The sequence below is a fragment of the Chelonia mydas genome, chromosome 6 (assembly GCF_015237465.2).
Source record: "Chelonia mydas isolate rCheMyd1 chromosome 6, rCheMyd1.pri.v2, whole genome shotgun sequence".
NCBI classification, from domain to species: domain Eukaryota; kingdom Metazoa; phylum Chordata; order Testudines; family Cheloniidae; genus Chelonia; species Chelonia mydas.
This window is the reverse complement of record NC_051246.2, coordinates 44044971-44062684: the sequence shown is the minus strand read 5'-3', so window position 1 is coordinate 44062684 and position 17714 is coordinate 44044971. Positions and strand designations below refer to the sequence as shown.

The 17714-nt window shown below is 39.1% G+C and overlaps 1 protein-coding gene across 1 annotated transcript in view; it reads right to left on the bottom strand.

Moving 5' to 3' along the window:
* DCDC1 (doublecortin domain containing 1) overlaps positions 1-17714 on the bottom strand; it is a 369285-nt gene that overhangs the window by 47959 nt on the left and 303612 nt on the right. The window contains exons 20-23 of the mRNA XM_043549349.1: positions 14287-14397; positions 12321-12420; positions 11049-11184; positions 6140-6290 (exon numbers count right to left, since the gene is read on the bottom strand). Of these exons, the coding sequence (XP_043405284.1) occupies positions 6140-6290; positions 11049-11184; positions 12321-12420; positions 14287-14397 (498 nt within the window). The remainder of the gene's footprint in view (positions 1-6139; positions 6291-11048; positions 11185-12320; positions 12421-14286; positions 14398-17714) is intronic.

Genomic DNA, 17714 nt, shown 5'->3' with positions numbered 1-17714 from the left:
CCCCCTGAATCTATGGTAAAACTTCCATTGACTTCCCTAGATTGTACCTAGGGACTTTCCATAAAGTAACCAATATTTTTGTTCTCATCACATAAGAAATTTCCTAATCACACAGAGCATTATGTGTATTGCTGACACTAAAATGAACAGAAAGTCATGCTTTTGTACAGAGTTGTATGAACTTCTCCTAGACTGGTGGACTAGTCCAGCTCCCACTGAAGTTAAGAGAAAGAATCCCATTGACTTCACTGAGAGCTGGCTCAGGCTCTAGCAGAGTGGCCCCTTCAGGTATTCTTTCACATTTACTTTGAGCAGTGTTGTTTCGCAAATTTGTACAATGCTGACTATTATCCTATGAGACAGCAATACTTGCCAGTATCTGATTTATAATTTTATATTATATACATTTATAATTGATTATTTGCTGACATGTAGTATTTGAAGCCTGCTCGCCAACCTTTAATAAAACAGTGCCATCTATCGCCACAATTAGTAAACGCAACCTCTTTCTAGAGTGTCACTATTAACCGAATACACTTCAAGCTTTTCACATACCTCTGCTGTTTTAACAACTCATTTCTTACACTGTCTGAAAAAGAAACCATTATTTCTGTTTTTCGCTAACGTAACGACATTAATTTCAGTGGAATTTCACCAGTTTAAACTGGAGTACTGGAATGTTAAATCAGGCCTGATGTTTTTACTTTGAAATAATTTTGTTAAGGATCTAGTGGGATTATGCAGCAGAATAAGTTTTTTAAAATTTGTTACAGAGATTAAGATGGACTCTGTCTACTTGAGCATTGGGTAAAGTAAATACAGACAATACAAAGAAGCAGAAAGGGCCTAATAGAACAGTAAATTAACTTAAAATTCACAAATTTGGAGAAATTTTGGAGAGATGTGAGCTTGCTGTATTACTGGGGGGTTGGTTTTTACCTGCATTTCTACAGCTCTGAACATTGTTAGAATTTTATCTTACACCTTTAAATAACACTATTTTACTGTCCTTTTTCCTTTACTCAACATTCATTGTGAGATCTTATTTGTGATAGTTCTGGGAGAACCCAAGATCCTATTACTTAATTAATTATTTTTTCAAATTCATTTGGATACTTTGAATTACTCAGGCTAAGCTCACTTGACCTCCCCCTTTCTTCAAATACGCTGCACAAAGTATAGGAGGTTTAATGTATGGACCTTCTTAAACGATATAAATATCAATAATATTAAAATCAAAATTGTTGTGGAAATCATTTTGTTTTAGTCTAACATTAGCTCTCCCAACTTCCTTTTCTCTTACTATAGCTAACCTAATCAGCTTTGTGAGCCAAAGTTCTCAGAGACTGATCCAGCGATTATTAAAGTCAATAGAAAGGCTCTCATTGACTTCAGTGAATGTGGGATCCAGCCAATAGGCTTGATCTTGCAAGGTGCAGACTGTCCTTGTATACTGAAGGTTTATTTTTTGCTAATTAAAATGATTCCTGTTATTGTTACATTTTTATACTTAAAATTGATTTTTTTATTTTGACTGAAAATATGCAACATTTCAAAGCTTCACAGCCACACTATTGGATCTGTAAAATATCATGAACACAAGAACTTTTGGCAAAAACAATTTGTGAAAAATGTGACAAAAAGTCCTCAGTTTCACACTCCAATTATTGCTATTGTAAATGCCTTTCAATCTTGCATTGGTAATGGATTAGACAAAATAGATGTAATGAAGTAGAGTTTTTGGGAAATCTTTGTACAGTAGGCAGCGACATTCATCTCAAACGGAGTAACATTAATTATGCTGGGAAAGGTACATGTTACAAAGATTTGAGTGAACTGCAGAATGAGAGCACGTTATTTTTTAAAATGCGCTTTCAATGGACGTTTGAATTATAGGCAATCTTTGCACTACTGTATGCTTTACTTTCTTGTAATTCTATTACAAGTCAGTAGAAGTCAGTATGATTAAGAAAATCTCTAAACTGGCTTGTACAAACCCAATTTTTAAAGGCTGTGGAGTATAACAGTTTTACTACTAAAAGACAATCTCTAAGGAACAACCAAAAGGACCATACCCTTCTCTTCCATCTATATTTTATTAAAACACATCTACAAATCCAACTTGTGTTACCTTTTAATAATCCTCTTGTCATAAATATAAAGGGAAGAGTAACCACCTTTCTGCATACAGTGCTATAAAATCCCTCCTGGCCAGAGGCAAAGTCCTTTTATCTGTAAAGGGTTAAGAAGCTAAGACAACCTCGCTGGCACCTGACCAAAATGACCACTGAGGAGACAAGATACTTTAAAATCTGGAGGGGGGGAAACAAAGGGTCTGTCTGTGTGTGTGATGCTTTTGCCGGGAACAGAAAAGGAATGGAGTCTTAGAACTTAGTAAGTAATTTAGCTAGATATGCGTTAAATTTCTGTTTTGTTTAAATGGCTGGTAAATAAGCTGTGCTGAATAGGATGTATATTCCTGTTTTTGTATCTTTTTGTAACTTAAGGTTTTGCCTAGAGGGAATCTCTAGGTTTTGAATCTAATTACCCTGTAAGGTATTCACCATCCTGATTACAGAAGTGATTCTTTTTCCTTTTCTTTAATTAAAATTCTTCTGTTAAGAACCTGATTGCTTTTTCATTGTTCTTAAGATCCAAGGGTTTGGGTCTGTGTTCACCTATACAAATTGGTGAGGATTTTTATCAAGCCTTCCCCAGGAAAGGGAGTGTAGGGCTTGGGGGGATATTTTGGGGGGAAAGATGTTTCCAAATGGGCTCTTTCCCTGTTCTTTGTGTAACACTTTGGTGGTGGCAGCATAAGGTCCAAGGACAAAAAGGTAAAAGTTTGTACCTTGGGGAAGTTTTAATCTAAGCTGGTAAAAATAAGCTTAGGGGGTCTTTCATGCAGGTCCCCATATCTGTACCCTAGAGTTCAGAGTGGGGAAGGAACCTTGACACCTCTAATAATAATAAACCATGCTTTCTGAAATTATGAACCACATATTTTTTAGTTTTGCAATATCAGATGTACATCTGAGTTGAAACCCAGATGTATAATTCAAATTTGTAAAGTTAATAGGTCATAGGTGGAGTGTTTTCATTTAAATCTCTTTAATATATTGAAATAAAGAGCATCATAGCTTTTTACTTATATCAGATAAGCATTGCATTACACTCATCAGTAAACTCATTCCCTCTCCAACAACTAATCCAATAAATTAATTCTTATTTGTTACTAGGCTTTGCCAAATAAGTTTGAAAAAAACCAAACTGTTTGGAAACTCAACCCAAACCCAACCTAATCTTTTTGAAAGTTCAGAAAATTGTGCCAATATTTTTCAGTGTTCATGTTTGTTTATACACTTAGGCATTGCTTGATTTTGGCCGAAACAGGAAGCAAGAAGAAGCAAAATAGCATGGAAAAGGACATCCTAGTAGTATTATGCCCATCCACAGGTAAGAAATCACTCAAAATCTTGCAAGTGTAAGGGGACTATTGCCCCCTTACTAACATTCAGTGGGGGTGTTTTGGTTGGCTAGCTCCCAGTACTAAAAGGGGAAGGGTCTATGGGAAATCAGGACCCTGAGACTGATAGTCCCCAGGAACAATGGGGAGAGGCCAATGCTCCAGGTCAGCCTGAATGACAGGGTGGGCAGGCTAATCAGGGAGTCAGGGGGCAAGGGAGGTCCCGTCCTCCGTGTGAGCTGGATTTGCCTGGGTCAGAAAGAGTGGGGCCGAGCTAAGGAGAAAGCAGGGGCCCAAGCTGAGCTGGGGAGCAGAGCTGTGCCAGATCCAGAAGGACCGAAAAGCAGCCCAGAGAGAGCAGACCTGGTCCTGGGAGCAGAGCTGCAGTCCCAAAGCCAGAGGCACAGCCCAGAGAGAGCAGACTTGCCCTGGGAGCAGAGCTGCAGCAACCAGAGCCAGAGGTGCCAGAAAACCAGCCCAGGAAGCAGGTCAGTGCTGGGAGCAGAGTCACAGAAGCAGCCTGCAGAGCAGACCTGTGCTGGGAGGAGAGCTGTAGCAACCAGAGCCAGAGGTGCCAGAAAACCAGCCCAGGAAGCAGGTCAGTGCTGGGAGCAGAGTCACAGAAGCAGCCTGCAGAGCAGACCTGTGCTGGGAGGAGAGCGGTAGCAACCAGCGGCAGGGGGGCCAAAGAAGCAGCCGAGGGAGCTGGAGGCAAAGCAGCAGAGAGAGTGGTTGAGCTGGGGCTGGAGCAGTCCGGAGCTGGGTGCAGTGAGCTGGGGAGACTGAGGGGGACCCTGGGCAGTGGGCCCAGCACAGGGAGATGCCTCAGCCAAGAGGCTCTGCAGGCCAGGCTTGGATCGTAACCCCGACAGGGAGGCGACACTGGGAAGAAGGGTCCTACTACTTAGAGCCTGAGAGCGTGTGGCCACCACCAGAGCAAGTGTCCAACCCACAGCATCCCTACAGCACAGCCCGGGCCTGAGAAGAAGGCCTGGGACTTACAAGGAACAGACTGAACTGCCCTGACATTCCAGAGACACTGTTTGTGATGTTCCCAGCCACAGAGCGGGTTGATGTGTTTCCTTTAACGTTTCCCATTTTTCCTTATTCTTTTTAAAATTAATCATTGATTAAATAACTTGCATTTGCTTTAAATTGTATGTAATGGTCAGTAGGTCAGAGAAATGCCCAGTGCAGAGAGAGTACCCTGGAGTGGGGACACCCTACCCCCTGTCCTAGGTGACCACAGCAGGGTTGGGCGTTGAGCCCCCCAGGAATCCTGGGCCCAGCCTTGTTGGGGTTACGAGGACTCTGCCAGCTAGGAGAGTGGAAGGGGAACCCTCAAGGGCAGGAAGGCCACTAGGTAAAGGAACTGGGGGCGAGGACTTAGATCCTTTTGCTAGCCCACTTCACCAGGGTAGTGCAGAAGCCAGGAAAGTTCCCCACAATAGCAGGACTATTCCCCCGCTTACACAAGAACTTGTTCTGATGAGACTTTAAAACTGAATTCCAGACCAAAATGGTTTAGATACATTCTATCAACTATGCAAACAACTAAGACCTTACATTTTTTTTTTGATGTTCATACATCATTCAATGTGTTCTTTAAACTGGGGGAATAATTTTTCAAACTTGTGTGCCAAAAGTTAGGTATCTAAATCAATATTTAGGTACCCAAACAACTGGTCTGCTATTCAAAGTGCTCATGCACTTAATTCTCATTAAAGCCAATATTCAACACCTCTGAAAATGAGACCAACTTATCCAAGTGCCTAAACATGGATTTTAGGGCCCTACTTTCAGTTCAGATGAGGTGCAGTACAAAGAGGATATAATGCTGCCCTGAAGAGTTAGTTTGGGGTTCTTCTATCAGAGAAATTCCCAGTGGTGTGAAACCAGGCCTTAGGATGCCCAAACTTGTATGAGGAGCTGGTTGGAGCAGATGCACCTTTGCCTTACTCCACTCAGCTGCCCCCAGTGTGAGCTCAGTTGAGAATGGAGTCCTTAGAACACAACTCAGGCACCCATGCTTGAAATTCTGCCTTTGAATCCATACATGTGGACACCTCACTGGACAGTATATTGGCCAAATTAAACAGATTTCAGCATTTCTGAAGCTAAAATCTGGGCTACAGTGCAAATTTTTTTCCATCCTCTCACCAGCACTGTTCAGTGTATTTATCCTTCTGTGTTCCTGTTATTTATCTTCCATTACACATCTTAGCATATATAGTTACCACCACATTCTTTTGTTCTTATCTTGCTCTCCATCTGCCCTCCCCACTCCTGGCATCAACTCATAGCTTATTTCATTCTTCCCAATTTCTGTCTATAGCTTCTAGTCGATCTGTCTAACAAAGGCACTAGCAATTTCACACGCTGAGAAGGTACACAACAGATACAAACAATGCCAATATTGTTGCCAGTTTGCACCTGTTCAGTATTTTTTTTTATCAGCAAGTAATTTGAAAATATGTAAACTGCTGCAACCTGGATGTTCAACAAAAGTCCTTTTTTCTAGCATGTCCATCACTTACACATATGAACAACACACATTCATTACAATGGTAGTGATTTTATAAGCACTTGCAGCGGTATATTTTATGTATCTATTTCTGCTTACACCTACATTTATGTAATACAGCTGTTATGAAGATATTTTGGATTACTTACAGATCTGAATCATCTTTTATATTCAGAAAAATTTCTTCTGTTTGATTTTCCTGCAGCTCCTCAGTTAGTTTTTCTTCAAAAGTCACAAGACCTCTATCCACAAAAAGTTTGGCTCCAGCAGCAATATTGTTCCTTACTCCTAAAACTAGAACTAAATGCAAGTTTACATAATGATATTTATTGCTAAATACTGTATATTTACACCATTATAATCAGCAGTACAAGTAGGGGGAGTCCAGTACGCCGTACCAGTAAGATATTTCTAGCTGGTACGGCATACCGGAAAGACACAGGAGGAGCAGAATGTGCCAGGAGCTCCTCTGGCACAGTTGTACCACCCCCAGCCCTTTCACCCAGGGTCTCCTCCATCTGTACAACAGCAGCCCCACCGGAGGACAGGGCTGGGGGTGGTACAGCCGCCAGAGGAGCTGCCAGCATTTAACTAATTTATGTTTATGTTCTTTGCCTTTTTTGTTGATTTGATTTAACCGACTGCTGCTTCGACCCATGATAGACCTAGGCTACTCAAACGGGGACTTTGCACAAGGTGGTGCCCATCACTGTTCACAGCAGCCAGAGGAGCTGCCAGCATTCTGCTCCTTTCCACGCTGCCCCTCCCAGGGGGAAAGGAGGAGAACCCCCAGTCCCACCCCCAGCCCTGTCCTCCGGCTGGGCTGCTGTCCAGATGGAAGAGACTCTGTGTGGAAGGCGATAGAGCTGCGCTGGAGGAGCTGCGGGCATGGGGCTGCCCGGTGGCCCCACGTTCTGCTCCTTTCACTGCTGCAATTCCAAAGTCTCTGGCGCAGCGGGAGGAGGACAGAGCCGCCCCCCCCCCCAGCATCCCAGATAAGGGGGGTGGATCATGGGGAGGGAACAGGGAGAGCGTGGGGACCCCAGGCTGGGGGCAGGGTGGGGAGTTCTCATGTGGAGCATCACATGAGAAGGTCATGTGCCCCCCGTTAGCTTCTGTCCCGCCTCCTGTACCGATAAGACATGGATTCCACTCGCACCACTGATTATAATATAGGTCTAATCACAAAGAGTAGCCAGCATGTTAGCATAACTGAAAGGAATGTGGATTGTGTTGTGAAGGGTATTTTGTTTTGTTTGCATTAACACTTGAGAAAAATACTTAAATGTCCATGAAATTCAACCATGGTTTAAGAATGTTGATCTTTTTCACGAGTTTGACATACATTTCCAGACAGTTCTCTAACATTTTCTTTTCCATATCTTTTCTCTTTTGGCCAAATTCTGAAGTCCAGATTCTGTTCCTACACTAGCAACAATCACTGATATCAATGCAATACTCCCAATTAACACCAGTGTAAGTGAACCCTGAATCTGGCTGTGAACGGTGATGGACCACCTTGTGCAAAGTCCCAGTTTGAGTAGCCTAGGTCTGTCATGGGCCCAAGCAGCAACGGGTTAAATCAGATCAACAAAAAAAGGCAAAGAACGTAAACCTAACATAAATGAGTTAAAAAAACCCTTAGTCCTCAGTGATTTCATCTCTACCTATTCTCCTGGCGTCTCCAAGGACTTATAAGTCTCTGAGAGGCAGCCTGATGCGAATTCCTCTGGCAGGTTTTTATTGCTCCCTTAAAGTCTCAACCTCTTCTACCCCTTGCTTCCGCTTCTTCCCTCGTTATACTTGGGCTTGCCCTCATTAGCTACAGCAGCTGGGGGTGTCTCTTTCCGTAACTGAAATTTCTCACAGTTGAGCCAGAGTGTGGCTAGTTTTGTTGTTGGCAGACTGGGAGGATTCTTAACCCCTTCTTGCCTGTATTTTGTGTGCGGGTTTGTAGACCCCATCCCACTGTCTCTCGATTTGTCTCTCTCTGCTATATTTTTTCATTATAACTTTGTAGCTGTATCCTTAACTCCGTAAAGCATTCTCTGTCTATTGTTTTTTCTACTGATAATGAGAGTTCCACATGCATCAAGGGTATAGAACTTCTGTAGCACCTTCCACCCAAGGATCTCAAATACTTTAGAAACATTAATCAGTTAAGTCTCATACTATACGTGCGAGGGAAATAAGTATTCATTTCACAGATAGGGAACCAAGCCACAGGCAGGTTAAGTGACTTGTCCAAATTCACACTGCAAGACAGTGGCACAGCTGAGAGTAGAATTCTGATCTTTTAGCTTTCAGTTCTTTTGCTTTAAGCATTCAGTACACCACTCTGTTTACTACTTCAATGGTTCATGGGTATTAAGGTTACTTTTTGGTAACTATTTCTCCTCTATATTATAAAACAGAGACTTACTGTCATTCATAGAGTGAAACATTATTTTCCCCAGATGAGAGTTATTTTTATATAAGGAAAAAAGGCATATTCATTATGGCAGGGTACAAGGATCCTCATTTTCCTGCAGTCTAATGGTAACAATATAACTATGCCACATAGAATACCTATACGTCATATATATTGCACAAGGTATTAGTTCCCCTTTCAGCCTAACAACTTATTTTATCAAAATTTAAAAATAAATTAAGATTTGGAACATACTATGTATTTGCTTAATGCCTAAACATTTTTGGCTCTGAAATGTCAGCATCCTGACTTGGGCAGCTGGGACTGGGTCAGAGGAGGATCAAACATGAGGCTAACAGTAGCAGGGGAATCTGTAGTCAAGTTCCAGGCAGGGGTATGTACCAAGGATCAGAATTCAAGTCAAATTTCAGGGTCTGGTTAGGAGGGAAGGTCAAATCCATGCATTCAAGAACAGGGACCAGGACCAGTCATGGCAGCTATAGGAAATACACACTGTTGCCTGGACTCTGTCTGAAATGCCCCTTAGGTTTATATAGGGCAGGGAGTCTACCAGGAGTCATGAGGATGCTGCCTGTTTGACCCCTTGAAGTGAGACTTCCCATGGTCTGTGTCCTCAGCTGGTCATGAGTAGTGGAGCACAAACTATTTACAGTTGCTGCTGGGTGGCAGTATGGAGCGGTCTACTGCCTACCAGCTCTGTAGGCTTGAGACCTAGCTGGCCTTATGTAAACACAATAGCAAACTACTAATGTTGGCATTGCTCTTTATTTAAGAAGGGGCTCTGTGTTTCAGAGCTGATGCAGGAGTTGATCATGAGAAGTGGATAATATTTTTACCCTAAAAAATGAACTAAATCCTTAAAGGTAAGAACTTTGCGCTGGTTTATGAATTAGCAGAGAAGGATCAGCCACCTCTGCAGTATGGTGGATCTATGTTTGGGGAAGAGGTTGGTCAGAGTCAGGGGGACACGCATCAATTCCACACCACCCTGACAGGGAATACTTGAGAAAGTTAATACGCACAGAAGGCTTAATTTATAGACTGGTGCTTTTAGATATGTTAAAATTACATTTTTCAAAGACATGTTATTTGCTGATAACTTCTGTACACTTTTTGGTAAGATGTTATTACACTGTATGTAAAGTATGCTCAGCTTTCCATTTAATAAGGTATGACAATTCTTGATTATTAATTAGATACCAGTTGGTTACTGAACTATAATTATTGTTTAGATAGAACCTAATCCTGCAAACTCTTAGTCACGTGAGACATCATCGGTACTGCTCATACGATTTGCATGGGTGAGGCTTTGGAGAAGATGACCTTTATGCATTTTGTAGTACATGTATTTCTATTATGTGATGTTACTCCTATATGGATGTCTTTTAATAATAAAATAATAATTATTAATAATAAATTAATAAATTCATATTTGGCTTTCTTTACATTAATATTATTTATTGCCAAGAGCAAACACCAATGAAGATAGTTTCCTTTTAGTGTTTAAAGTGGCTGAGGATGCTGTAGTTTTATTACTGAACATAAAGAAGATAGTTCTAAAGACGCTTCTAAACCCTGGCACAAACAGGGCAGCCAGTCCTGGTCTGAACGCGCCTGTAATCCTATGCATGGTACTCCATAGGATACCTCCAAATCTTGTGCAGATATTGGATTTCCTTTGGATTCAACCCTTAATGGCCTGGCATGGAGAGTATGTTGTCTAAACTCCCCAAATCCCTCCTGTAATTTAACCCCACCAACGCTGATCTAATTCCTGCAGCAATACACAACTTCCAAAGCTTTGCTAGTATCCAAATTCAGAAACAAGTACACATTTCAGACAATCACAACTATGCAAGCAGATCATGCCTACAGGGGAAGGTAATATCCACACAAACTGGATATCCTACATAAACACTGGCAATCAAATGAGATGGAAAGTACAAATGCATGTGCCACGTATGGAGACTACTGTGGAAAACATGACTAGATACCTAGAAAAGAAAGATTAAACCACTGACGGGCAGGTGGGTGGGAGACCCTCAATATTTTTAAGTGGAGTGGGAGAAAGGCTAATTCTATTGGTAGTGATCCAATCAATAGTTCCAGTATTGGAGATGGCAGAAAGGATTAGCCAATATGCAAAATTGTGGGGGGTGGGGAGGGGGGGGCTCTTACTCTACTTTTAGATGGGCATGTGAATTACTTTGATTTTTCTTTCATGCTGGACTTTATTGTCCATAAACTCCTATGAATAAAAGTAAAATTATCTGTGTCTTTCTCTATAGATGATTATTCTGAGAGTGTACTGTAGTATATAGAATTGAAGACTGGGAATACAGGACTACTGGGTTCTAATCTTGGCTGTGCCACTGACTTGCTGTGTGACCTTACACAAACCGTATAACCTCATTCTAACTCAGTTTACCCATTTCTACTTTCTTTCTACAGTTGGTTGCTGTGAGATCCTTATATATACAAGTGCGAATTATTTCTCTCATCTACATCTGAAATACTGATTTTAACTCTCATACATTTTCACACAAAAGCAGCTATTTCTCCAAAAATATTATGAGGATATATTGAGACAATAATTCCCAAGTGCAGTAAAATAACTAAATGCTTACCTTCAGGGTTACGCATGATACAGTAGGCATGAATTGCAGATATATCTGATGCTAAATTATTGAGTAGGAGACTTTTTTCGTGCTGGGCCATAGTCAAGTGTGGATCAATCCACGGTTCTCCACATGACACATATACCTGTAACAAAGACAACTTATTAGCTTCATAGTCACATGAGGAGATATCAAATACTATGTTCAATACATAATATAATTATGACTGAAAAATACTAGTAGCAGCTCACTTATCACCTTGTTCCCATAGTAAAAATGAAATAATAATACAGATATTTTAAACATATCAGTGAAATCTAACAGTCAAGGTAATTGAAAAGTAGTTCTTTTGCATCAAATGTTGAATTAAAAAGGAGAGGACAATTTGCCTTAAAAATAAGATGTCAAAAATTAGGCTTTCAAGTTTAAAAGACCTTTTGAACTTGTCTGTACAGGTGAATTTATAGAGTATACTCAAGTCAAGGTCATATGCACTGTGGACATACAAGAAACCACTAGTGCTTAATTATTCTACCTAAGACACCTAATTGACTCTCAGAGGGGTAGCCATGTTAGTCTGGATCTGTAAAAACGGTGAAGAGTCCTGTGGCGCCTTATAGACTAACAGACGTATTGGAGCATAAGCTTTCGTGGGTGAATACCCACTTCTTCAGATGCATGTAGTGGAAATTTCCAGAGGAAGGTATAAATATGCAAGCAAGAACCAGGCTAGGGATAAGAAGGTTAGTTCAGTCAGGGAGGATGAGGTCCTCTTCTAGCAGTTGAGGTGTGAATGCCGAGGGAGAAGAAACTGCTTTTGTAGTTGGCTAGCCATTCACAGTCTTTGTTTAATCCTGAGCTGATGGTGTCAAATTTGCAAATGAACTGAAGCTCAGCAGTTTCTCTTTGAAGTCTGGTCCTGAAGTTTTTTTGCTGCAGGATGGCTACCTTTAAATCTGCTATTGTGTGTCCAGCGAGATTGAAGTGTTCTCCTACAGGTTTTTGTATATTGCCATTCCTAATATCTGATTTGTGTTCATTTATCCTTTTACGTAGGGACTGTCCAGTTTGGCTGATGTACATAGCCTTAATGAGTGGGGAAGGGGAGAAAAAAGTGAGTAGAGTCAGCCACTGAATCAAATGTTGCTACCCTGGGCTCACTGTATGCCATAGCACACACAAACAAAGAGCTAATGTAAGATAGCGTCTCCACTGTACAGGAATACAGCATTCTGAATTAATATTATTACTTGAGTTGCCATCTTATAAAATCTTTCTTACCAGCTGATCTCTCCCAAGGTCTTTCAAAAGAAAGAGTTCCATGCCTTTTTCAGTGAATAATCTTCGAGCAGCAGTGGGTAAATTCAACATCGCAGTACATCTTTAATAATGGAAAATAGACATACCCTTCTACATATGTTGGATATGGGGACATTAATTAAGTTATGTAGACATCTTTTTAAAATTTTTCAATTATAAAGAATATTTCCAAATGTAAAAACATGTTAAGCATATTGTTAAGCACTGACAATAAACTTAGCACTTTTAGAACTTAGGTACTTTTAGCTGACTTAGCCACAGGATAAAGAGGGAGGTACTCAACCTGATGACACTTGCTACCAAATTATTAATAGATGTGTCAAGGTTCCTTCCCCACTCTGAACTCTAGGGTACAGATGTGGGGACCTGCATGAAAACCTCCTAAGCTTACTTTTACCAGCTTAGGTTAAAACTTCCCTAAGGTACAAATTAATTTTATCCTTTGTCCTTGGAATATCCACTGCCACCACCAAACTCTAACTGGGTTTACTGGGAAACGTAGTTTGGACACGTCTTTCCCCCCAAAATCCTCCCAACCCTTGCACCCCACTTCCTGGGGAAGGTTTGGCAAAAATCCTCACCAATCTGCATAGGAGACCACAGACCCAAACCTTTGGATCTTAGAACAATGAAAAAGCATTCAATTTCCTTAGCAGAAGACTTTTAATAGAAGTAAAAAAGAATCACCTCTAAAATCAGGATGGTAAATACCTTACAGGGTAATTAGATTCAAAACATAGAGAATCCCTCTAGGCAAAACCTTAAGTTACAAAAAAGACACACAGACAGGAATATTCATTCTATTCAGCACAGCTATTTTCTCCGCCATTTAAAGAAATCATAACCTAACACATACCTAGCTAGATTACTTACTAAGTTCTAAGACTCCATTCCTGTTCTGTCCCCAGCAAAAGCATCACACAGACAGACACAGACCCTTTGTTCTTCCCCCTCCTCCCAGCTTTTGAGAGTATCTTGTCTCCTTATTGGTCATTTTGGTCAGGTGCCAGCGAGGTTACCTTTAGCTTCTTAACCCTTTACAGGTGAGAGGATTTTTCCTCTGGCCAGGAGGGATTTTAAAGGGGTTTACCCTTCCTTTTTTATTTATGACAAGGTGTATTGTATTAAAGCATTGAACTATGAGTTAAGAATATACTCCAATGAGTCTTGCTTTAATTTTCCCCTTTAAAATAGCAACATCAAATGTATTTTCTATGTTTTCAACTAACATCTCTCCTTTATGCTGCCATGATTCAAAATCTATTCAAGTCAGTGGGAATACTACTGTTGTCTTGAATGGCCTTTGCATCTTGTCCTCTGGCCCTGATTCAGGACAGCACTTAAGCACATATACTGAAATGCAGTCCTGAACAGGGATGGTCTTAAGCGCTTTCCTAACCTGGGGCTTATGTGCTTACTACTAATGTTTTTTTTTAACTGACATGTTGTCACCTTTAATGAAAACAACTGTATCCATTACCTTTTATAGAGGTTATTTAGAAATAAAATTATATGAATGAAAACACATAAGCAATTGTATTAGATGATTTTAAAGTGAACTACAATAGTGACACTACTCATTTCCTGAGTAGGTTATGAGACATAAACTATAGATATAAACAATGAGGTTTGGGACATGTTCAGTCTTCTGAATAGAAATGGATATCATGCTCAAAAACGTCAACATGGTATTGCCTTCATTTTTAGTATAAAAATGCACATTTGCAAGTTTTAAATACAGATAACAAGGAGTTATTGTGCCTCAGATGATAGATTTCATAGAAAGTTATCTAGCATTCATTTAATTTACAAAATATATTTACAATAGGCCAAATCTATTTCTAGTATAACTTCTCTAAAAACAATTCCAGTATGACAGGGATATCGATATATTAATGGAAAATAATATATGCATTTGAATGTTTACTTGTCCAAAAAGTGCTGAAATTCTATCTTGTATATTTCCATTCCAGGGTCTGCATCAGGATACATTTTCTGGTTCTCCTTTGTTTTCTGTTTCTTTTCTGGATGAGTGTTTCTAAAGCAAATGAATACACTTTAATTGGCACAGTGTGCAAACTCTCAGTTATGCAAGTGCAGTCTGGTTTAGAGACTCAAAAGTGTGAAAAGATTGACTTGAGCATTTTTCAGGGTCAGGAGCACACTTTACATGGAAAAATAAAACATCCCTATGTATCTAATTTGGCAAGTTTTACAATTAACTTAGTCACATTTGTGAAAACTGGATTTTTCTACATGGTTGCCAATTAAATGCAAAGCTTTATTGAATACAGTGGAGCTGCATCTTAGGTTCTAAAGTCAGCGCGTAAGGTGAAAATTGCGTATAGTCAAAATTATCCTTGAAAATCCCTTAAATCGCCCATAAAGTGCAGTGTACTGTACATGGTTGTGTATACAACCCTGTACAGTAATATGTATAAATGTATAATGTATACAGTAATGTACAGTATATAATAAAGAGTACATATGTAAAATACAATTTTACAGTACCCTAATTGCCCGCACTATTTACCGTTATCTTGTTTGTTTTTTTTTGCAGAGCGCGTATAGTTAAATTTGCATAAGTTAAATGTGCGTATGATGCGACTCACCTGTACTAAAATCTGAGTGCATTTGAATTTGTCAGAGTACAATATCAGTGGTTTATAAGCAAAAGTTAACTTTGGGATCCTGAATCCAGTCTCTATTACAGCAATGTAAATCTAAACATCAGCAGAGTTACTACAAATTAACACTGGTGTATCTGAGATCAAAATTAAACTGAATTGCTAACTTAGTATTTTCTTGTGTGAAATCCCAATATGTCTAATATTGATCTGTTCTCATTTCATGGGGATTTATGCCCTAAATCTTATAAGTGGAGATGACAACAAAAATCAAAAAACTTAGACAGCATTTTAATGTGAGAAAACTGGTAAATCATTAACTAGATTTAGCCCAATAAAAATAGGCACAACTTAATTCACTTCAATGGAGTCATGCTTACTTGTTTGCACCTGAACTTAAATTGGTCCCAACACATTTAAATTTAACATCCATATTTGCTGAATAAAAGACAGACTGCAGGAAGAATATGTGTGAGCATTTCTGCTAGCTCATGCAACATGTGTTAGGTAAAACTGTCACCATTAAAATATCAACATTTACCAAATTACCATAATTCCATACAATACCTTATTATTGCCGATTGTAATCATAGGGAATTACTGCAGTATCTCAGACATTCTAGTGTGTTAACTATCAGTAAATGATGAGGTTTATTATGCAGGGTATGCTTTTTATTTTGCTATCAATCAAAATAGTTAAATAAATAATGGAGTCCACTGTGTGTGCATGAATACTATAAGCTTGGCCATATCACATAGGGAATCTGCCAATCAATAAAAGTAATTTGGGTCATTTTCCAACAAATGGAGGCTTCTCAGCAGGAGGGCAACTCATATTACAGATCATTCTTAAAAAAAGAGAGATTTAGATTTCTTCAACCACAGAATCCATGGATAACTAATAGTGTGTTTGATTCAGAATAAATACACACAATCAATGAAATTCAGTTGAGGCTGAAATACAGAGCAATATTATTATTTATACATTGCCATAGTTGTACAGTGGCTTTGCCAAAATATAAGAAGGCACGTTCCTGCTCTGAAAGATTCATTCTTTGCTTCCATCCATTGTTTACATGCAGTATTTATAGCATTTATATATGTCAGATCACCTAACAGTATGAAATACCCTGAGTTACCTATTGATGTGAGCATAAGTTAATGAATCTAGAGGCAAACCTTGAGGACAATAATTAATTTCTAGATGTTTAGATTTCCAGTTTCCTAATGTAGTTTGTGGATTGACTAGGAAGCACTTGGCTGAGGAGGAGAGAAGTTTCTGGCTGCTGATAGGCAGAACAAGTCAGGAATCTTAGAAAGAGTTAATTTTGATCAGTTTCCCCTTGCTGGAAAGTACCTCCTTCCCCTCTCAAGGTGGGGGTCGGGGTGGGGGGTGGCAGGTGGGCCATGTCATGAGGTCAGGCCTGAAGTGGAGAAGAAGCCAGTAAAGTGAAATGGCAGATAGAAATGGATGGGAAGCATGAAGCTCTCTGCCTATTTGGGGAAAGTAAGGTCTTGTGGTGCTTGTCATGGAGCTAATAAAGGGAGATGAGGCAAAGATTGGAGCCTGTCTTCTCAGTTCCATTCCCTTAGTGTAGAACTCTGAGGATGCATAATTTTTTTTCAGCATTCTACAAGTTAAATGAGATGTTCAAAATATTTTAAAGCAAAGTTTTAATACTTTACATTGGGCAAAATGTTCCCATAATTTCAAAACACATTAAACATTAGTGTTTGGCAAAGCATCTAGTTCAAAATAAGAATGACACATTATCTAGTATCATTGCCTTATGAGGGAAGGACCACCTAAGACATTAGCATAAAATGACAACAATATATTGTGAGGAGTCCTGGGCCCCGACCATGCAAATGTTTTTGCACGTACTTAACCCTAAATATGTGAGTAGTCCCATTGACTTCAGTGGTTGTGATAACAGTTAAGAGAAAAAGGTCTTTCTATTTCAAATGACCTAATTCAATAACTTCATAAAAAGTAAGCACTTAGGTAGAGCTTCAGAGAGGATTTCAGAAAGGGTAAAAAATAAAATAAAAAAAGTCAGAAATTTAGGACTATTCATTAACTTTCTATGTAAGAAGATCTGAATTTTAAGATCACTATACTCACATTTTAGATATAGGAGAATGAACTAATTATGAAATGTATGCCTCAAAGATTTCAATTTCAGGCTTGACTTTACTTTGAAAATTAATTTTTTACTTTATCATTTTTGCAGGCAACTCAGTGGACAGTCTATCTGAATATTACTCATTGTTCAGTGATGTATGAACTATATTTAATCAATGTGAAAATAATATTAAACTATTATCAGAAGCATCAAATGTTCTAAAAACCTCAAAAGAAAGGTCAAAAGGTAACATCTCTGTTAACAATATGAGAAACAATGTATTTAACTTATTCTTTATATCAAAGCTTTCAATGAGTTATGAATTACTATCCTTTTGTCATACAAAATGAAAATAAAAATGGTGTTCTTTTTACCAAATGTAATTTCTATTGTTTCAAGACATTTTATTCATATATATATTAGAAAGCAAAGATATTTTTTCAGTATTTTCCTAAAAAGCATTTTTAAATAACTATTTCAGTGCTAAACAATCATTTGAATAGCTGGCTGCATATTTCCATGACACAAGACTTATACGACTACATCCAACAAAGATGTGGTCATCATGAAATCACTTGCTATGTCAGAGAATTAATTGTTTC